Raw genomic sequence first — 23,192 nt, forward strand, 5'->3', positions numbered from 1 at the left:
AGACACACCCCTCACTACTTGCAATTTGTAACGTGACACTATTGTTCACTGTTTCCATTACCTATGCCCATCTCTGCCTAAAGCTACTCTCCCAATCCATTTCCTTCACTCCCATCCCTTCAGGCCTCTGGTGTTCTCCCCCACCCAAAAATGTTTAACCACACCTCTGAACTCAACATCTATCCCTAGCTTTTCACCCCAAACTTCACAGAACCCTCCAATGGCTCAATTCACACTTCGCTGCATGCACTCATTCTAATCCCCCATACTAGCAGCATAATTCCCATCTATCACCATTCACGTCTTTTACGCACTGCTCTTCAGTGTATGTGGAACACAGGCCAGATGCAGACAATGGAATATTGCAGTGTCATTTTTTTTATTTCTTAGCTCTTACATAAAACAAATATTTAACAAAAATGCCAACAGGTGGTCGCCTCCAATGTGATCTTGCTGCAAGACTTATCAGCTCTGGTCAGGTAGTCATCCACTTTATGCCGGGCAGAGAACGAAATCCAGTCAATCTTTGAGGCACTGTTCCTTTTTACAGCACTGTTCCTATAGAGAAAAATGTGGAGATCCAAAAATCAGAATGATTACATTTTATTTCAAAGAGCGTGGAGAGGAGATAGATGGGTGAAAGTGAAGAAAAGCTATGAATGAGGAAAAGGATCATGCATATTTCGAGCAGTGATGAGGGATCCCTCATGGCCCATTGTGCCAGATACAGTAGTATTAGAGGGAGAGGGGAAGGGGATTGGAACGGGTGACCGTGAATAAAAGCGATTCGGACAAGAAGAATGTTAGTAGTATAATTATTTATAAGCGAAGAGGAATGGAGTGAACTGAGCTTGGAAAAGAGAAAGGACAATAAGATCCAAAGAGGAAGCATAGAAGCATGGAGTCAAATGTAAGCAAATTCTTAATGCATTTCCTTTTCATTTCCCTAACAGGAACACATGAAGACCAACATAAGCACCCGAAGGAGAGTGACGGTCCATCAAGAACAGGGAAACATAATGACAACCAATGGAAGGGAGGATCCATCACGAAAGGACAAAAGAGAACACGACACATTCGAACCAACAAGATTAGACAGGAGTGTGCGAGCAAGTACAGCACAAAGATGTGAGAGCAGGGAACACAGTTTATGATTTGTGTAAATATTTCTTTAAATGAAAAACATCATTGAAGAAATAGAACCAGGCGATGAGTAAGCGGATGTTTTTCTGGGACTTGGCTTCTTGGAAGCTAAAGCCCTCGAGGAGGAAGAACATTCTCAAACTATGAATTCCTGCTCCCCTCCCAGCAGCAGCGAGACGCTAATAGTTTCCACACTGCGTACCAGCAGAAATTAAATAATTAGACAGTTAACAGCCCTGCAGCCATTAGCCATGACAACGCATTTGGAGGCAATTACTGAAATTAGGCATTAAAAGGCAGATTCTGGGCCGCTCCCTCCTTGCTGCGCACACATCATAGCCAGTGTTGCTGCCAGTTAAAGCAATGCTACACCAGCACCTTCCTAAGCCCGCTTTTAACCAGTGCCCGCCATGCCAGCTACACAGCAGGGAAAGCTCCAGAGTCTTGAGCTCTAGGCCGGGAGAAGCTTAGACTGCATAAGCATTTACAGGCCACAGTCTCTCCAAGTGAAGGGCAGTGTGTTATGAATGAAAATACACGACGAAGCACTGGGGCCTGGGCCTCAAGTAACAGTGCATGCAAGCTAAATGCCGTAAGGTGGGCCTGTAGCTGGTACTCCAGGAGGTACAGAAAGGGATACGTTCAGCAATTATTTTTTCACCACCTTTAAGGTTAGTACAGTTCCTCAGGATAGGCCCTTCAGGTGAGCCAACTGACTCCATGTTTGCTGCACAGGAAGAAGCGTGCTCAAACATTTGGAAAACGCCAGCAAAAGCAGAAAAGTCACTAGCAAGGGCACAAGCTTCCGAGAGCAGCTTAATAGTTATAGGTAACATTTTCGAACAATCGTAAAATGAAAATGTTGTAAGGCATAGGTTTCCAACAGACCCTTTCATACGAGCAATGAATGGAAACACATTCGACTTTAAAACATACATCGCATATAATTAATGGGCTGTTTCGACCAAAATGAATATAGCGAAATATAAAATTGCACATCAACTCAAAATAGGTCTGCGTACCATACTGCCCCACAATGATTTTTATGGACTATTTAAATTCATGGTCATAACAATACTTCAACACAATGGGTTCCAAAAATCAAACAATGCCTTCTCTTCTAATTTACCATTTGTTTAAGAACAAACCCACTAAAAATGTCTTTGATTGTCATTTTAAACATTGCTGATCGTTGCAAATACTGAAGGGCGAGCCCTGGCCCACTTAAAGCGCTGGGTCAGCCATATGGCACCCTAAAAGGTCAAGCCGTCTCATGTAGTCCCTTGGACGCCAGCAGTTGAAGTTGGGAACAGTTACTGTGTCCTTTAATGGGGGTCTGCATTAAAGGTGTGCAAGTCCACCAGGACCCAGGTGCTGCCCTCCCAGAGGGCAATCAATCCTAGATGTGGTCTTAGATAACAGGCTTGGCTGTCCCCATGACCTTGGATATGAAGGGGGTGGGGGACACAGCAATCCATCATAGACTCACAAAATGATTGTCTTCAACTTGGTTCCTTTGAGGAGAAGAAAATCCTAGCACCAATATGGTGAAGTCAAGTTACACAAGGATAGAGAAAGGTCAGCCAAGGGTGAGGGAGGAGCGATTGTATGGCACACAATTAGTGTTCTAAATCCCTGCACACGACTAACCGCCCAGAAAGCAAGTGGCTACCAGCAGCGTACTCCAACATTAAGTGCCCTGCGTGAAGACCTCATCAGGGGCCGACGCCAATAGGATTTTGATGACAAGGTTTTAAGAGACTAAGAAAAGAGTCCATGTGCAGAAACTCTGAAGGGTCCAGATTAGCACAGCCCATTGGATGGTTCAAGTTACTTACCTGTAACTATTGCTCTCCAGCATTGATTCACATGCTCCTGACTATTTGTCAGGCTGGGATCCTCGGTAAAAGAAAAACCAGTTTCATTAAACTGTATTTCTCCTCTAAACCAATCACTGTCCTCTGGTTCATTCTGCCCCAACCAATGACTGTCCTCTCCCTAAGCCCCTCCTCTGGCAGCCATCTTCAGATTTGCTAAGCACTTAAACTGGCAGCATGAGTATGACCAAGAGGAGCCGCTGAGTGGTAGGAGGGACAGTTCGCATGTGAATCCATGCCACACCTATTCTGGAGAACAATAGTTACAGGTAAGTAACTAGTTCCTTCTCCAGCATGAGGTCTGGCATGGAGTCACATGCTCATGATTAACGAAAACAGCAGTACAACATTACACAACCACAGGAGGTGGCAAGGCTCAACAGAAGCAAATACTCTTACCGCCGGAACAGACTCACCTCAAAAGAAATGGTTGTATAGCACTGCTTGGTCAACTCTCGACTCCTCTCTGGAATCCCTGTCGATGCAGTACAACCTCGAGCGTGTGCGTGTCTCAACGTACCAGCTCTGCAGATGTCCAGCAGGGGCACCTAAGTCAGGAACGCCATCGCAGCGACCGCTCTGGTGGAGGAGGCTCGGACAGCCGAGCAGCAGTCTGTTCGCCAACCGATGACCTTGAAATGGAAGCCTTGGACATGGCCTTCCCATGGTTCACAGGATCAAAGTTCACAAATAGTTGTGAAGTTTTCAGAAAACTTTGTGCATGTCACATAGACCTTCAGGGAATGAGCAACGTCCAGCGAGTGCAATCTGTCGGCGACAAAGGTTTTGGGAAGAAATCAGGTAACAAAGGTTCATTGAGGTGGAATTCTGACAGAACCTTCAGCATGAAAGAGGGGTGCATATGCAGTACCACCCTGGATTTGTGGAAAGTCAGTTATGGTTGCTTGCATGATAAGGCCTGGATCTCACCTACCCTACTGGCAGAGGTGATGGCCACAAGGAAAGCCATTTTCCATGAGAGGAACTGGAGTGGGGCCTGATTCATAGGCTTGAAGCCCCCCCCCCCTCCCTGAGCCTCGTCAGAACCACATTGAGTTCCCACACCAGGGCAAGAGCCTTCACCGGCAGGAAAGATTGAAAAAGTCCTTTAAGAAACTCATTGACGAGACGGTGGGATCAAAGTGAAGATCTTCCAGGAGTCCTGGTGTAGTGAGAGATAGCCGCCAGATGTAACTTGGAGGCACGCGTCATTCCAGCCTTGGCCAAGGATACAAAGTATGGAAGGATCTGCGGGGCTGTGACCCTCAGAGGGAGTTTTGGGGGGGGTAATCTTCGGAGACAGGCACCACGCAACGAAGCGCTTCCACTTGTGACCGTAGCACTTCAAAGTAAACACCCTGGCCATGGCGAGGACCTCCCTGCAGTCCGCATATAACCAATATCCTCCAAGCTCTAGTGCTGTAGGGGCCAAGCCCTCAGGTTCACATATCCTGGGTCGTGAAGGACTGAGCCGCCTCCTGTGGCGAGACAATACAGAACCGGAGGAGACGCCGACAGGCTGAGAAGGTCCGGATACCAGATCTGCCTCAGCCACACCGTGGCGATGGAACAAGTTACTTACCTGTAACTGTTGTTCTCCAGCATGGGTCTGGCATGGATTCACATGCTCATGAATATTCCCCGTCGTCAGGCTGGGAATCCTCGGTAAAGAAAAAACCAGTATCAGTTTCGTTTCTGATCTGTCTTTCGTAGTAATAACCAATCACTGGTCTCTGCGTCATACTGACCACAGCCAATGACTGCCCTCTACCTAAGCACCGCCTCTGGCAGCCATCTTCAGATTTGGAAGCACGTGAAGTGGCAGTATGACCAAGTGAAGAGCCGTAGAGGGGTAGGCGGGAGGGTTTGCATGTGTATCCATGCCAGACCCATGCTGGAGAACAACAGTTACAGGTAAGTAACTTGTTCCTTCTCCAGCATGGGGTCTGGCATGGATTCACATGCTCATGAATAAAGAATACATAGCAGTACACACATGCACAACCACGGGAGGTGGCAAAGGCTCAACATTAAGCATTACATCAAACTCAACATTAAGCATCTTACCTCCTCACCAGGCTCACCTCAGGCGAACAGGTTGCGCAGCACTGCTTGGCCGACCCTGGACTCCTCCCTGGAATCCCGATCGACGCAGTAGAACTTCGTGAAGGTGTGAGTCGACCTCCACGTAGCAGCCCTGCATATGTCCAGCAGGGGCACACCAGAAAGGAACGCCGTGGTAGCTGCGATCGCTCTGGTGGAATGGGCTCTCGGACGGCCAGGCAGCGGTCGGTTTGCCAACCGATGACAGTACATGATACAGCCGGAGAGCCATCTGGAAATGGAAGCCTTCGAGAGAGCCTTCCCCTGATTGACAGGTCCAAAGTTCACAAAGAGTTGTGACGTCTTCCGAAAACACTTTGTGCGGTCCACGTAGAACTTCAGCGCTCTAGCCACATCCAGCGAGTGCAAAGTCCTCTCAGCCGGCGACGAAGGCGACGGGAAGAATACAGGCAACACCAAGGGTTCGTTGAGATGGAAGTCCGACGGTACCTTGGGCATGAAGGAGGGGTGCATCTTGAGCACTACCCTCGTGTCGTTAAAAAGTCAAGTACGGGGCCTTGCAGGAAAGGGCCTGGATCTCTCCCACCCGTCGTGCGGAGGTGATGGCCACAAGAAACGCTGTTTTCCACGACAGAAACTTCAACGGGGCCGAGTGCAGAGGCTCGAACGGAGGTCCCATGAGCTTGGTCAGCACCACGTTGAGCTCCCACGCCGGGGCCGGTGCCTTCACCGGCGGGAACGATCTGAACAGTCCCTTCATGAACTCTTTCACCAGACGATGAGACCACAGGGACGACCGGCCCGTGGTTCTGGTGTATCGGGAGATCGCAGCAAGATGAATCTTGATGGACGCGTGTGCCAGTCCAGCTTTGGCCAGCGTCAGCAGGTACGGCAGTACCTGGGGAGCCGTAATCCGTAGAGGGTTAATCTTCTGTGCGTGGCACCAGACAGAGAACCTCTTCCATTTGTGTCCGTAGCATTTAAGAGTCGAGGACGCCCTGGCCTTTGCAAGAACCTCTCTGCAGTCGGCCGGTATGTCGTATCCTCCAAACTCTAGCGCTGCAGGAGCCAGGCCTGCAAGTTCAGCGATTTCGGGTCGTGGTGGAGGATGGCGCCTCCTTCCCTGGAGAGCAGATCCGCGTCCACCGGCAGCTTGATTGGCGGGGACGCTGACAAGTCCAGAAGGTCCGGGAACCATATCTGCCTCGGCCACGCAGGTGCGACGAGGATCATCCTGCACCGTGACCTCTTGAGCTGGTTGACGAGCCGGATTAGCAGTGGCAGAGGAGGGAACGCGTAGAGGAACAGGCCCTCCCAGGGGAACGAGAAAGCATCGCCCATGCTCCTCGCCTGGGGAAACCTGCTGGCGAACCTCCGGCACTTGGAGTTCGTCGCTGTCGCGAACAGGTCGATCTGGGGTGAGCCCCACCGTCGGAAAAGGCGATCCACTAGATCCTGCCGTAGTTCCCACTCGTGGCACGAGCGCAACTCCCTGCTGAGTGAGTCGGAGATGGTGTTTTTTATCCCTGCCAGATGAAACGGCACCAGAAACATCCCTTGGGCGACTGCCCAATGCCACAGGTCCTGCGCCTCCTTAGACAGTGCTGGGGACCTGGTTCCGCCCTGTTTCCTGATGTAAAACATGGTGGTGGTGTTGTCGGTGAAGATCCTCACCACCTTGCCCTTGAGGGACGGAAGGAAGGACCTGAGGGCCCAAAACACTGCACGGAGCTCCAGGACGTTGATATGTAGGGATTTCTCCGTCGGGAGCCAAAGGCCTCTTGCGTGCAGATTTTCGGTGTGCGCTCCCCACCCTTCCAGGGAGGCATCCGTGGTCACTGTCTCCTGGTGGGCTGGGGTCTGGAAGTCCATGCCCGCCGTCAGATGCGCGCGGGTGCCCCACCACCGGATCGCTCGCCGGAAACTATCGTCGAGTGTGATCCTTTCCTCGAAGCTGCCCGTCGTTTGGATCCAGCGCGCGTCCAGGTCCCAAGTCCGTGAGAAGTTGGACGGTCCTTGCCGTGTGAACCACGGCCAGCTCCCTCGTCTTGGCTCGGATGAGCCAGTCGTCCAGGTAGGGGTAGACGTGAATCCCTTCGCGGCGCAGCTGCGCCGCCACCGGTGCGAGGCACTTGGTGAACACCCTGGGTGCCAACCGTAGTCCGAAGGGGAGGGCTTTGAACTGGTAATGACGCCCTTGGACCACAAACCTGAGGAATTTTCGGTGCCCCTTCAGGATGGGAATATGGAAGTAGGCATCCTCCAAATCCAACGACGACAGGAAGTCTCCTTCCTCCAGCTGACCCAGGACGTGCTGGAGGGTGACCATCCGGAACTTCTGCGCCTTGATGAACTTGTTCAGACGTCGCAGGTCCAGGATGGGGCGCCATCCCCCTGTCTTCTTCTTCACGAGGAAGTATCTCGAGTAAACTCCGGAGCCCCGAAGCCTCTTTGGGACGAGTTCGATGGCGCCCTTCCTGAGCATCGCCTTTACCTCCAGGAGAAGTTGAGGGACGTGAAGTTCTTTCCTGGCCACGGGGGGGGGGGGGACGCGCGGACACTTTCTTTGAAACTCGAGCGCGTGGCCCCGGGCCATGGCGTCCAGCACCCAACGGTCGGTGGAGATGGACTCCCACACGCTGACGAAGCTCGCCAGCCGGCCTCCCACCGGGGTGCTTCGGTGGGGGCCCGACCCCACGGCCGGTTCAATCCTGCTTCGACGAGGCTTTGCCACCTTGACGACGACGGCGGGGTCCGCCAGACTTGCCTCGTCCTCTGTAGGCCTCCTGAGACGACGAGCGGGCCGCTCGACGGTAGGAGGAGAAACCGCCGCCGGAACCTTTGGAGGCGCCCTTGCCTCCGCTGCTCCGAAAGGGCGTCCGTCGTTGTTGCAGAACTCCAAGGGCCCGGGCCGTCTCGGTGTCCGCTTTAATGGCCTGAAGGGAATCGTCCACTGTTTTCCCAAACAGGTTGTTCCCATCGAAGGGCATGTCCAGGACTCTGGTCTGAACGTCTTGACGGAAGTCCGTAGCCTTGAGCCATCCACGCCGCCTAAGGCAAACGCCGTTGCCCAACTGGCGGAACCCAGTGTCGGCGATGTCCGTCGCAACGGTAATGGCGTGGTCCGAAGCCATCTCACCTTCCTGCAGGATCTCCAGGGCCTCTGCCCTCTTGTCGTCCGGCAAGAAGTCCAGCAGGGGAGCCAGTTTGTACCAGAGCTCCCTGTCGTATCGGGCCACGATAGCCAAGGCGTTGGCAGCTTTAATCGTCGTCGCTGCAGACGAGATGACTCTGCGTCCCATAGCGTCCAATTTCTTTCCCTCGCCGTCCGGTGGGGAAGTCGATGTGGAGGCTGCACCCCCCCCCCCCCCCCCGCTTTTTTCCTGGCCGCCGCGGAGACGACGGAGTCCGGGGTAGGCTGCGCCCGGAGGCACAGGGGGGCCGTGTCCGGTACCCGGTACTTTTTCTCGTACCGGTCTCTTCTAGCTGGCGTCGTGGAAGGGTTCTTGAGGAGGGTGAGGCCCTCATCCCAAATGTCGTCCAATAGAGGCACTGCGAGGACCGTCTTCCTCTTGGCCTCGCGCCGCTGATAAAGGAAACCTTCCTTCTCCTCAGGGCAGAGTTGGAAAAGCTCGGATGCCCTGGTGATCATGGAGTGGAACGATCCAATCTCGTCGGGCGGAGAAGCCCTGGTGGGAGGCGACGACGGTACATCCTCGTTGTATACCTAGTCGTCCGTACCCGTCGCTGCCGTGTCAGTCCCCGTATCATCCCTCGGGTGGACGGGGAGGAGGGCTGGAGGGGGTACGACGGCTGAAAAGGAGGCGGAGGGTGGATCCTTCTTTTCTTGGTAGGGGGAACCCCAGAAGGTCCCGGTTCTGGGTCCCCCGACGGGAGAGGTTCCGTCGGCAACGGTAGTCTCGTCCTTATCTCTGAGCATAAGGACTGTATAGCCAACAAAATGGCCGCCGAGTTGTCTCGCGGCGCTGGCAGAGGGGAATCCGACGGGCGATCAGGGGCGTCATCTGCGTCGAGATCCATCCCGACGGGCCGGTCTTCTTCCACGCCGAGGCCGTGGCTTAAGACCTCGACCAGCTCCTCATGAGGCCGAATCTACGACGACGCCCTGCCCCCCCTTTTTCTTCCCCACGGGGGATTTCACGGGGGTCCTATTGATGGGCACAAAAGAGGACTCCCTCCGAGGTGGCAGGGAGACTGAGCCCCGAGGTCGCCACCACTGGTGTAGCCTCCACAGGCTGAGCCAGGGCCGCCGCGACAGTTTCGATAGAGGGCTTGGCCGGATGGATTAAGGCCTTCACCACCTTAGGTGCGCTCACCGCCTTATCCTTGAGGGGGGGCACTGCCTCGCTCCCCCTCCGTCTTCGAGCTCGACCGGGGCCTCTCCAGGAGCTTCGCCGGGTGCTCGGCCTTCCTCTTACCCGACCCAGAGCGTTGGCTCGTGGTTGATGGTGCCGGGGAGGGTGCGCCCTGCCTGGCGCCCGTCGAGCCCGACCGTTCGGCGCTCCCGGTGCCAGCGGACTCGCGGTGCTTGGCCTTATGTTGGACCCCCGTCGCCGGGGCGTCCTCAAAGGTCTTAGAAGACCGCTCGGATTTCTTCCTCTTCTTCTCGCCGGACGGGCTTTTCCCTTCTAGCCAGTTGGCGAGACGTTGATGGCGGTCCTTCATGGTACGCTCCGACATGTTGCCGCAAAACGCACAGTCCTTCTCCACGTGCGTTTTGTCCTCATGTAGGCAGTAAAGACAAAAAGAGTGTTTGTCCTCCTTGAAGACGTTCTGCAGCTGGCATCCAGGGCAGACCCTGAACAGCTTTCCGGGCGTCGAGCTTCCCTTCTCCTGGGCCATGGCCGGGCCTGAGAAAACTTCTGGAGTCCCCCAAAAACGTAGCTCGACAAAATCTTCACCCTTGAGGGGCGCAGACGAATCCGACACGGGTCCCCGTTGATCGAATGGAGAGTCGGTGGAGCTTGAGGCTCTTTTGACCGAAAAAACAAAGTTTTTGAGAAAAAACGTGAAAAAATAGCACTAACGCTCGAGAGCAATAGCACGAGGATCCCAACACATGAACGTGCGGTAAAAATCTGAAGATGGCTGCCAGAGGCGGTGCTTAGGTAGAGGGCAGTCATTGGCTGTGGTCAGTATGACGCAGAGACCAGTGATTGGTTATTACTACGAAAGACAGATCAGAAACGAAACTGATACTGGTTTTTTCTTTACCGAGGATTCCCAGCCTGACGACAGGGAATATTCATGAGCATGTGAATCCATGCCAGACCCCATGCTGGAGAAGATTATCTTGCATGGGCACTGTCAGAGTATGTGGATGACTCTTAGCAGGAGAGGGAACGGAGGCAACACAAACGAACAGCCCTTCCCACGGGAAGGATAACTTCTGGCACTTTTGAGTTTGCCACTGTCGCAAACAGATCTATCTGGGACCTGCCCCATTTGACAAACAGGTGGTCCACCTGATCCAGACGAAGCTCTCACTCGTGGCAGGAGCGAAGTTCCATGCTGAGGGAGCCTGCGATGGTGCTCCACTCCCACCAGGTGGAGAGGGATGAGGCACATCCCCCCTGTCAGAAGGCCCAGCACCACAAGTCCTGCGCTTCTTTGGAGAGCGCTGGGGGAAGAGAGTGCCCCCCCCCGCTTCCTGATGTAGAACATAGCAGTGGTGTGGTCAGTAAAGATACTCCCAACTGTGCCTTTCAGAGACGGTAGGAGGAATGACTTGAGGGCCCAGAATACTGCCCGTAGATCCAGGATGGCGAAATGAATATCCTTCTCCGGCAGCCACAGGCCTCTGGCATGTAGCTATCCATGTGCACTCCCATCGTTCTAAGGCAGCGTCCATGGTGACAGTCTCCTGGTATGGCAGGCTTTGAAATCCTGTGCCTTGGGCAATGTTGGAGCGGTCGCCCCACCATTCTATCGCCCAAACTCTTTGCGAGATCTTGTCCATTAAGCTTCCGGATACCTGTATCCAGCAGGTATCCAGGAATTCCTGAAGGGGTCACATCTGCAACATGCAGAGGGGTAGATGCAGGACGACATGCCCAGTAATGACTTGATGGCCGGCACGGTTGCTGTATTCTCCGTCGACAGCCATTGCATCTTTCCCTAAATGGCTGCTATCCTCTCCTCCGAGGGTGAAGCCAGGCAAGACACTATTGAGTCTGGCGCCTAGGAACCGTGCATTCTGTGATGGCATTAAGCAGGACTTTGGAAAGTTGACAGAGAATCCCAGATCCATAGTTATTTGGACGGGCGACTCCATCGGCCAGCACCCGCAAGCAGACACTAATCTGCCAGTCATCCAGGTATGGGTATATGTGTATGCCCTGTAGACGTAGATGGGCCGCCATGGGTGCCAGGCATTTCATGAACACTCTCGAGGCCGACTTCCAGCCGAAAGGTAGAACCTTGAAATGGTAGTGCTGTCCTTGCATGACGAAATGTAGACATTTCCAATCTTTCTCGTGAATGGAGACGTGGAAGTAGGTGTCCTCCAAGTCCAATAACGTCCATTCTCCTCTTTCCAGTTGGCCGAGCACATGTTGCAACATGACCATCCTGAATTTGTTTTGGAATTTAGCTATTTGTTCAGATATCGTAGGTCCAGGCTGGGCCTCCAGCCCAACCCTAACCGCGCCCCCCCCCCCCCCCCCCCCCCGCCCGTAGGCTTCCTGAGTTGTGGATCTGGAAGGTTGCCGGTACGATGTGGAGAATCCTTTTGGTGACCTGCTGAACTTACCCCCGGAGGAGCGAAAGGAAGAGCTGTGCTGCTGGAGAGTGCCCAGGGATGGGGCCATCTCAGTTTTGATGGCCTGGAGGGACTTGACGACCTTCCAAAATAGGTTCTCTGTCTAATGGCATGTCCGACACCTTTGCTTGGACTACCCAATGGAAATTTGTGGCTTTCATACAACCTTGGTGACGAAGGCAGACATTGTTCCCCATTTACCAGAAGCACATGTCAGCGACGTCCAATGCCAATGTGATGGCGTGATCAAACGCCCCTACCTGGAAGACAGCAATTGCCTCCTTATCGTCGGGGAGGAACTCCAGAATCGGCCCCAGCTTTGATCACAACTACATGTTGTACCTTGCCAGAATCACCAGAGCATTGGCCACCTTGATAGTGGACCCTGTGGTTTAAATCTTCACCTTCGATCCTCTGCGTCAATCCTTTTATGCCCCCACGCCACCCTCCCAGACTCTGTCGCTGTCCAGAGGGACAGAAGGACGACGGGTTGGCTGACCGTTTCCTTGCCTAAGGTCGCCGCCATCGCCAGATTCGGTGGCGACCTTAGGCACTTGGGTGTGGAGTCCAGCACCCTATATTTCTTCTCCAGCCTATCCAGTTTGGCTGGAGCCGTTCATGAGGTCCGTAGTTTGGGCAACGGCCCAGGAGAGCCGTTTCAGGGCCTCCTCACTCCACCTTTTTTCGCCCCGAGGACCTTGAACTGGGGTCTGAGCCAGTTTCTCCCCTTCTGGCATGCCTGCAGACTTTGCCAAAGTCACAGGGTGATTGGGGGGGTGGACCAGAGCTTTGGGGAGGGCGCAGAGGGGCGGGGAACACCCTCACAGGGTCAGAGTCCTTCGCTGTCGTGCCAGTAATCTACCAGGGGGTGTGGGGGGTGTCTGTGCCGATTACTTCCTCCTCGAAGAGGCGCTTGATTGCTGGCAATGAAGGTGGAAGGTGATGTCGATCGTGCCCTATCCACTTTCAGACCAGCTTCCACGGCGCACCTGGTGGACTCGAACGTGCGGCTCTTGACCTCATCTTTGGCCCCCACAGATGAGGTGCCCGCAAAGGACTTAGAAAGCCGGATCCTCAGAACGTCCGGTCCTGGGTGACGCGTGACCCTGCTCGGAGCACGTGTCAGCAGTCCTTGGCGTTAAGCCATGCCGCCAGTCTCCTACACCTGTCCCTCGTCATCTTCTTGGAGAAACTGAGGAAGATCTTGCACTCTACCTCCTTGTGGTCTGGGTGCAGGCAGTAGAGGCCTTGTAGGTGCTTGCCCTCCACTAACATTCCGTAGCCTGCATTTGGTGCAGGGCCTGAAGAGAGACCTTTGCCCTCCGACCATGACAGAGGAGGGAAGTAGGCCCAAGGGTCTTGTAGAATCTTAGACGATCTTCGCCCTTGAGGGGCCGAGCACTTCAACAACGGATCTCTGCTGTCGGCAGATTAAGAAAAGAGCACACTGGCCTCTTTGAAACAAAAATAGAACTTTTCCCATCAAAAACACGAAAAAACTAACAAATAGCTTGGAGAGCAAACTCGAGGACTCTTAACACTGAAGCGTTCGGTAAAAATCTGAAGGTGGCTACCAAGGGAAGGGCTTAAGGAGAGGACGGTCATTGGATGGGGCAGTATGACCCCAGAGGACAGTGATTGGTTTAGAGGAGTAATACAGTTTTGAAGTTAAATTGAAACTTTTTCTATTACCGAGGATTCACAGCCTTGCGACTAGGAATATTCATGAGCATGTGAATCCATGCCAGACCCCATGAATAGTTACAAAACACATCCATTCCATAACCAAGGCAGGACACAAGTACTAAAAACAAGTGAGGGAACTTGACATATTGCATGCACCCCACCACAAGAGGGAAGACATGAAGTGACTGCAAGGCTAAGGCAGGCCTTTTTAGTAAAGGAAGCTGTAACTAGCCCATTGAATTTAATTGACCCGATTGTGGCAGAGGCGAAAGTGTTCTACTCACACAGCATGGAAAGTAATTGCTGAGGTGAAAATGTTAAATTACAATTCAAGTACAAATGCCACCAACTACTGCCTACTTCTCGCTTAATATGTCTGCAATCATACATACAAACATACAGGGCCAGCGTGAAGAGCAACTGTGAACCAGCACACGCACAAAAAAATGTGGCATGTGCAGCACTGGTGTAGGGGACTGGAAAGCAACGCAGGCTTGTACCAGCAGACAGTGCAAGCCCACCTTGCTATTCTCCCAATTGGCTAGCTACACTGCCCTAGGTGCATACAAGTACCCCAACGCAACGTGATAGAACTATAACTTTCAACAGCTTTTTAATATTTAGTTGCTGGCTTCTTCAATGCAGGTAACTATGGAGTCATCAATTGGGGAGCACGTGGGGTTCTCAAAGGCAAAGTGGTAGGACATGCCACATACATATGTGACTCAAAAGAAGCAGCAAGATTCCCAGGTGGCCACCGTTTACCGAGGACACGGCCGTTCGAACTCCGTCCCTCACTGAAGCAGAACCCGGCGGAGAAGCAATAAAACAGAAAAAAGAATTGCACACTCACATGGAGCAAGAGTAAGAGCCTGGAGCGGCTGGGAGAAGCCTCAATCTGCAACGAACACAGAAACAGCGTGGCCAAACAGACCCCGCGGGCCGGGGGTATGGACTGAGGCAGCAGGGGAGTGAGTGACCGGAACGCAGTGCAGCCCAGGGGACACCAGCACAGGGCACTATACGGACACAGCACCCTCCCCCCACCTCCGAGAGCACGATAACCCGCCCCGGCTGAACATAAGGAGCAGACTGCAGTGAGTGATAGCCCCTACCCAACCCTGAGACGCAAATCAAGGCCCAGGGGGCCAATACAGAGGACCGGGAGGGCGTGGACCCAACCTAACAAACAGGCAAGTGCGGCCAGGGGGGCAGTGCCAGTTCTAGGAGCCCCAAGGCAGGTTAAATTAACCCTCACCCCTACACGCTCCAACAGAAGCACCACAACAGAACGGTGGGGGCCACCTGACGCAAGGTCGTCTGAAGAGCAGAATACGCTCATAACCGCCTCTGTACTCCAGAGCCAGGTCCCCGCCTATCCCCTTAACCCACCCAATCACAAAGACATCAAGGCAAAGATTCTGAGGTTGTCTAAACCGGTGGGCCTAGGAGGGAGAAAGGAAGATCAGTATAACCACAGGCCTGGTGGAGGAACCTCCCCGCCACTCCCTATACAAGGTCCTTCTAGCACATCTATCAACCCGGGCTCTGGAAAATCCTAAATCCTCTCGGAACCCCAGGCAGACTCAACACACAGGTCTATTGACTCCCTCTCCCACTCCCTCCCCCTCCCTCCCTCCCCCTCCCTCCCTCCCCCTCCCTCGGGTCATACAACCTAGGGAAGCACCCAATCGTCAACAGCATCATGGTGGACCGGTGACTAAAATAACGCAGCATGAACACACACCCATAAGGGCCAACAGGGACCTCCCAAGCAAAGTCTACAGTCAATGCCAGGCACCAAAGGGAGGAAACCGACGCGCAAGACTATGCAACAGAATACCTCCGAAGACAATCCAATCTGCAGCTGCTGGCTACGGTCTGAGATGGCACGGTCAGAGTACACAACATCCCCTTTGAGTCTACAACAAGCACTACAGATAACGCAATGGCAGCCTCTAGGAATCGGCGTTCTGTCTTCTTTAGAGTACCAGGAGAAATTTACCACCTCCCTTCAGGCTCAATTCAATACCTTTACCGCAAAATTTAAATCTGCATTAAGCTAAATAAGGAAAGATGTAGTATCTCAAGGCAAGGACTGACACAAATGAAAAAGCATTACAAGATCTGGCAGCAGATAATATGAAAGTGGACGAGCTGCTAGGACAGCTGGCCACAACTACACACATCGAAATACAATGTGAAGACCTGGAAAACAGGACGAGGAGAACCAATATCCGCCCCAGGAATATGCCAGAGTCAGTTCTAGACAAAGACTTGAAAGAAGTATCCGGCATCTTCAGAGACCTTATCAATGCAAAAGGAGAGGTGGAGATCCCAACTGACAGGATCCACAGAGCAGGCTTGAAAAATCACAACAAGATACCCGCCCATGCAACATCTTGGCGGCATTGCCAATATACCCACAAATGTATCACATACAGCGGCAAAGAAATTCAATTCTTCCAAGATCTCTCTAAATGTACGCTTCAGAAAATAAGGCATGCATGAGCTACTTGATCACTTAAAACCAAGAATTTTACTTCGAGGGACCTTCCCCTTCGGCCTCTGTTCAGTTGGGAGGGCAAACAATACAGGGTAACGCCCAAAGAGGGGGTGTGGGGGGGCCGGACTCTGCGTATTGACTTGGACAACCACACAGAAACCAACAAAAACTGGCAGCGCGCTCCAAGGGGACTCCAATCTTGGAAATGGACAGGTCGAAAGTGGTCGTAAGAGGAACCTTGATGGGCTCCCTACGTGGTGCTGCCCTGCACACAGAGAAAGCTGGTTTATCTACCGAGAAGGACTGATGCGGCTAAAGCAGGTAATAAATCGCTGCGCTGAGAACCGGACAGAGGATTAACTATGCTAAGGCGGCGCTCACCTTGGAATCCATAGAGGACCTTAGTGGGGGTTTTAGGATACCCCGCACTTACCCCTGGTAATATTTGTTGCCAAATGGAGGTTGAGCACTTGGCAGGAAAAGCAAGGGTGGTCTACGCCAGGGGGAAGAGAGGAGGAGAGATGTTAAGTTGGGAGAGGGAAAGTAAGTAGGGGTTGGGGAGGGAGTTGCGGCTTCAAGGGAGGGGGGGGGGAACAGTAAAATACACAGGAAAATGCACATAGTATCCATAGTGAACCTGGGTCAGTCAGAGAAAGTCTCAAGCTAGAATCCCACACCAAAGCAACGCCTTCGGATGCCCAACCCTTAATATCAAGGGGCTGAATACCCTGGCTAATAGAAGGAAACTAGAACGCCTCCTCACAGCGCATCAAGACGACCTTATCGCCCCACAAGAAACACATTTGGCTCCAACACATAGTTAAGCTGAAAATCAGACAGACAATCCAAAAAATACAAGCCAACACCAACGGGAAAAAGATGGGCGTTCTCATTGCATTTAAAGCAGGCACCCAAATGACAATTTCACACAAACTTTAATATGGGTCGCTATCTATTTATAGTCATACATATGGGCAGGAAGACCCTAATGGTAGCTGCAATATACGCTCCAAATACTGGCTATGAGGGGTCCTGAAAACAGTCCTCACCGAATTAGAACAATTTAGCGTAGGGGAAACTCTTCTGATGGGGGACCTACACATCGTGTGGGACCCGCTCCGAGAAAGAAGCTCTAGAACCAAATATATCCAACCTTCTCCCTCATGCTCTTAAATCAAAATTTGAGCTACTTACACAGATGTGTAGACAACCCTCAAAAGGCAAAGAAACAGCGTATACACACTACTCCCATGTGCCCAGGTCTTTCTCCAGAAGAGAAGATATATGGAGCACATCCACACTAAAAGGAAGAGTATTGCATATAGAAACACTATTGCGATCTCGGACCACGCTCCAATAACCATCGATATTGACCTCCCCAGTGCACAGCCCAAACTTTAAGGCTGAAAATTCTGGATCGCACAGATATCAGACCCGGTGCGTTGAGACGACAAAATACAAAAGCAAGGAATACTTTGAGTTAAACATAAATGTGGAAACAGACAGGACGTGATACGGGATGCCTGCAAGGCAAATCTGCCAGGGGCAGGGGGGAATCATTGCAGCAGAAGCACACAGGGCTGGACTCAAAAAGGAAATAGAACCGGACCTAGAAGCAGAATCGAAGGACTAACTGAAAAGGTTGGAAACAGACAGTAGCCCAAAGCTCCATAGGGCTTACAGAAACGCAAAAGGTAAATTAGACCTCATACACACTAAACAAGCCGAAAAAGCCTGATCTACATGAGAAAAGTATTGTTAAAGCCAATACGGCCAACAGACTTCTGGCGAGACAGTTGCGACAACAGAATGCAGCCCAACTATATTAGGGGTAGAAGACCAAACTGAGAATAAGGTGACGACTGACGATATCACTACAATTGCATACTTTTTATGTAACCCTATACAAGTCAGACAATCCAGACCAAGAGGCCCAGCACAATTACCTACAGACAACCCCACTAAACAAAATTACCATCCACGATAGGGTTAAATAAGAAAGCAACATGACTCGGGAGGAGGTCCTTCATGTGATAAAGACTGCCAGTGAATAAATCAGACCAGATGGCTACCCCAACATTGTATAAAAAATGCTGTACGACCCAAGCTCCCAAGTTAACATTTATTTAACCTATGTGCCTGCTTCAATGCCAGAAGCCAAAATTTCCCAAATTGGAGGGGAAGGATCAAGAGAACTGTGGATCTGACAGATAGCCCTCAACAACTTATACACGAAGATCTACGCAAAGATCCTCGCAAATTGACTAGAGAATCTGATGCCCATGCTAATTCACCCCGACCAAACTGGGTTCATAAAAAACCGCCAAACCCATGACTATTTAAGAAGAGTATGCCACCTTCTGGAAAAAGTAGCCACAAAAGGGGACGCTGCAGTAATGGTCTCGCTAGATGCAGAAGAAGCGTTTGACAGTCGGATGGACATCGACACCTTGTGCACAATGGGCTTCGGTCCGAAAATCACCATGATCCAAGCGAACTACAACAATCCCACAGCCACACAACCCCAAAGCCAGACTACTAATAAACGGGTGCCTGTCACCCCTGCTGTCGCTACAAAGGGGCACAGAACAGGGCTGTCCACTTTCTCCGCTCCAATACGCATTACATCTGGAGCCGCTACCATCCCAAATTCACCAAGCGGACACAATTAAGGGCATTACATTTGGGGGCGACACCCATAAGGTAATGGCATGTGGAGACGACATGCTTCTCACAATCTCGCACCCAGTTACCATGCTTCCTGCAGCACTACAGGAACTTGAAAGATTCGGCAAGGTGGCAGGCTTAAAAATTAATATTGTTAAATCTGAATTCCTGAACGTATCTCTAAAACAGGCCGATTTGACAAGAGCGAAAGAAGCAACTCAATTTCACCGAGTGACCAAAGGACTCAGTCCTTGGGGTGACGATCACATGTCCCATCCGCCTTCTTTTGCACCCTTCATAAGACTATCTTTAACTTAATTTGGAAATGCAAACCCCTCGCACTCAAAATCTTAATGCTTGCTACACACAGAGGGGGTTGGGACTCCCAAACTTTTGAGAGTACTATGGAGCTGGAAAAATGCAAGTAATAAAAGAATGGTTTGGGGAAAACACTGAAAGGAAATCGGGGCAGATGGAAAAAGCAATAGTGGGTCCAAGAATGGGAAAAAAAAGCTCTGGCTGCCAAAAGCAGATCACCCACGAAACATACATCCAAGTCAGATTACGAAACTAGTCGAGGACGTGTGGGACCAGGCAGTACAAAGGCATAAATTCACGACGTTTCCATCCCCCTTTACAACACTATTCACCAAACCGGCAATTCACACTGGGCCTAGACCCCAATTCATTCTCACATTGGAAAAGGGTGTGCGGTACAAAATACAGAGATGTTCCAAGGCCAATCTATTAAACCTTCACTACCTGTAAGCAGCAGCTGGGCCTACAGGAAAACCAAAGATTCCAATATTTCCAGGTGTGACATTGGTTGATGGCCCCACCCAATAGATCTGCAGCACTGGGACCCCCTTACACCATGTAAGAAATTTCTTACCACCAACCCGGGAGATAGACAACTGATATCACAGCTATACACATTTCTAACAGACGAACCTTCACTGAAACAACTACCATACCAAACTAGATGAGAAACCATTAGGGACAATGCCATCAGAGGAAGCCAGGGTAAACCTGTGATCGGACCCCCCCCCCCCCGTATGACTAGATCGATACAGATCAAGGAATTCTGGCTTAAAGTAATGTTGCAGTGGCATTATACCGCAAAACACCTACACAGGGTAGTAGACCAGATACATGTTAGAGTGTGGCGGGAAGGGGTATTGGCTACATATCTGGTGGTCCTGTCAATCTCCAATCCTTCGCGGATGAGGTCAAAAGTAATATGAAAACAATGTTGGAGGTATTGGGAGGAGAGATCGCTGGAGGAGCGTCTTCTGGGCATGGCAGAACAAGACGACAGTGGCCAAAACAAGAAAAGCATATATCATTCAGATGGCGGCACTATGTGTGGTGGCAGAAATGGAAAACCAGAGACCTCCCCCCACACACCAAGGAATGATTCTATAAACTATGGACTTTTGTCTCCTTGGAATGGGTCACATACGCAATTCAGGAGGATGGGTCGAAATTCTCTACAGAATGGGCAGCAATCCTTGACTTCCATCATGGAGCATACTACTAAATTTTACCCACAAAACCTTCGGATACTTGATATATGTTGAAACCCACAAAAGCGGACAAAGATAACAGTGTATGGGTTGGGGGGTAATAAATGTTTGGCTGGGTTATCTTGTACTGTACTTGAAAAACAAACTTTTTTTTTTAAACACAAGCAGAAACAGGGTAACTAGTTGGATCCCAGCACGAGACACTGCTGGGGTGATTCCACTACACAGGCTCACTCATGCATGACTATGCAAATGGGAGGAGCATACTCGTCCTCAGCATAACAGTCCAGCAGTTAAGGAGTTAAAAGGGGACAACATCCCTTCCTCCCTCAGTGAGCATAAAGTGGTCCTAGTTCTGCAAAAATAGTGGGCAGGAGAGATTTACCTCGACATCTACCCTGCATCTAGGATACTGGCTCATGTTTGCTACTAATAAACAATTGAATATAATTAATCGAGTCAGTCATTCACAGAGATGAGTAAGGGAATAGTTTCTTACCTGTAACTCTATTTCTCCAGCATTGGTATCTTTCATGGATTCACATGCTTAGAATATTCCCCCTCATCAGACTGGGAACCCTCGGTTGAGGGTTCCCATTCTGACGACTGGGAATATTCTAAGCATGTGAATCCATGAAAGATACCAATGCTGGAGAAATAGGGTGAATTACTCGCGTGACATACATCCCAGATTTGGGCTAACTAACTATTCCAGGCTACTGAAGCTAATGTGCAATTAAGCAAAACATGCACATCCCAATTTTAAAGAGAGATTCGACAAACATATGCAGCAGGCTTTAAATACTGCGCATGCTCACACTTCAATTGGATGGCCGAGTCTCGTGATGTTCTCATAACCAAAGCATTATTTAAACTAACAACTTCAGAGCTGTGTCACTTAACAGGCAGGCACTAGACTCGGTTGTCAGGAGAGGCCTGCTGTGGAAGCTCGAGAGGGATTCTGACACGAAGCTACTCAGGAGAAGGATCTTACATAACTTTGCTGTTAAAAGCTCCGAGGTTGTCCCAGGGACTCCAAACAGGACTGGTGTATTTTTGGGACTGTGGTACTGATAGTTTTGTGTTCTCCATTTGAAAGTCTTGACAGTATCAGAACGCAAATTAAAAACAGGTCAGGGTGCGCTAGTCACATAAGCAGTGATAACTTGAGAGCTGTTGTCAGATGGAGCTCAAAAGACTGTGCTCCTGGGAGGTGATATCAACAGGCATGCACTAATGGGTTTTGCCTGGGCTCAAGCCAGGGGCGTGTATGAAGTACGCAATGGGAAGCGAGGTCACAATAAATGAACATATCCTAAAGTGAAATATGCAAATTACATTTGTCTTTCCCACTTTAAGAAAGCACAGAACAAAAAAATAAGCATTTGCCAAGAGAACCGAATCCCTTGCAATATTGCTGGCCAAGTATACAAGGCGCACACCCCTTTATATATAACAATCTGCAGCAACATCAAAAATATCCTTTATGTCGTTACATTTTACAACTTCCTAATTAGAGATTCCTTTGGTCAAGTGGTTTAATGTCTGCGCTCAAAGCCGCAAGACCTGGGTACAAATCCCAGCCGGGGCACTGTTTACATCAAGTGCACACAGCAAATTATCTTTTGAATTCCTTTAACACACACACAGGCTGGGGCTGGGGGCTTTGCCTGCTCTGCATGTTCCCAGCTTGTGCTCCTGGTGCTGCTGTTTTTTAAATTTTTGCCATGTACATACAGTACTCGAAAATGAAACCTCCTGGGGTATGAGCCGAGGGGCAGCACAGCATTGAACCAAGGCTTTGGCCTGGCGATTTGCATAAAAGTTAAGAGCTGTTGGGAACCTAAGAATGACTACAATTTTTTATTTGAAACCATTCTGATCGTGATTTAGGAAGAAACCCTTTTGAGCAAGTAATGAAAGTTGGACTCTGCTCTTTTCAATGGTCACAAGACTCACCGCAACAACAAAAAAAGTCTAAATTGGAAGACATACCAAGCTGGACAGCTTAACAGGATGTAAGGCCTTGGCCGTTTCTGTATTCAATCTCCCATGCAGAGTCTTCTGAAGCAACGGCTGCCTGTGCACGAGAGCTCAGCATGGGAACAGATCAGGGGGGTGGTTTCCTAGGTCAGCATCTGGACCTCGGCAGAAGGCCTGCAAGACCAAACTTTGCAGCAGCACTGCTCAGTCTTGTTCCAGCCCAATTCCTACCCGGTGTACATGGTAGGTCCGAAATCAGTCCTACTTCAATTCCAGCGGCCACATGTCCTTGTTTTTAGTTTACAAAATCTGGTCACCACGGGTCACGGTTCTGCTACCTGCGTCTCCCCAGATGCCTTTCACCAAGACCACCACGATTCCTCACCATTGACTTTCTTGGCTAAAACGGAAGGTGAATTTTAGTCAAAAACTTCCATAGAGGCAAAGCTTGCAGAGCCCTCCGGTAGATGTAGACAGCTTAAGCAAGCTTTCCAATGCCTGGGCGTTTAGATCGATTGGCCTGCGCAGAACTGACCTTTTGTCTGCGTCCCCCTATTCCCCCCTCACCCACCCCTGCCATACGTGCCATGCATCCACAAGAAAGTGAGGAAGGTGGAGCAGCATAGTGGTAAACAATACTTACTTTCACAAACTTTCCATGGAGCAGGTAAGGAGCCTTGAAATCATTCTGACAGTTGGAATATGCCATGCCTAATCCAATCCCTGAGGCAAAGACAACAGGCCAAGTCTTCCCTGCAAGTATGGTGGGAGAAAAAAAAAGTTACTGAGAAAAATGTTTAGAAAAGGTGCTAGAGCATCAGGAGCATAAGGGAGTGCAAACAATGCCTTCCTCGGTAACTTACACACAAATCCGCTCCTCCATGTGCATGAATAACCAAGCTCCGCCCCCATTCCTCTACCCTAATGCACTACACAGAAATATCGGGGATCATGTCAGT

The 23,192-nt window shown here is 50.8% G+C and overlaps 1 protein-coding gene across 2 annotated transcripts in view; it reads right to left on the reverse strand.

The window, feature by feature from the left end:
• Window positions 1-360: 360 nt before the first annotated feature.
• Window positions 361-23,192, reverse strand: part of MICOS10 (mitochondrial contact site and cristae organizing system subunit 10) — a 198,095-nt gene continuing 175,263 nt past the window's right edge. For both annotated transcript variants that reach the window (XM_069610386.1, XM_069610385.1), the window contains 2 exons: window positions 22,877-22,986; window positions 361-558 (listed from right to left, as the gene is read on the reverse strand). In XM_069610386.1, coding sequence (XP_069466487.1) covers window positions 520-558; window positions 22,877-22,986 — 149 coding nt within the window. In that variant the 3' untranslated portion in view covers window positions 361-519. The remainder of the gene's footprint in view (window positions 559-22,876; window positions 22,987-23,192) is intronic.

Source organism: Ambystoma mexicanum, chromosome 8, assembly GCF_040938575.1.
Source record: "Ambystoma mexicanum isolate Mex_15411 chromosome 8, UKY_AmexF1_1, whole genome shotgun sequence".
Taxonomy (NCBI): Eukaryota; Metazoa; Chordata; class Amphibia; order Caudata; family Ambystomatidae; genus Ambystoma; species Ambystoma mexicanum.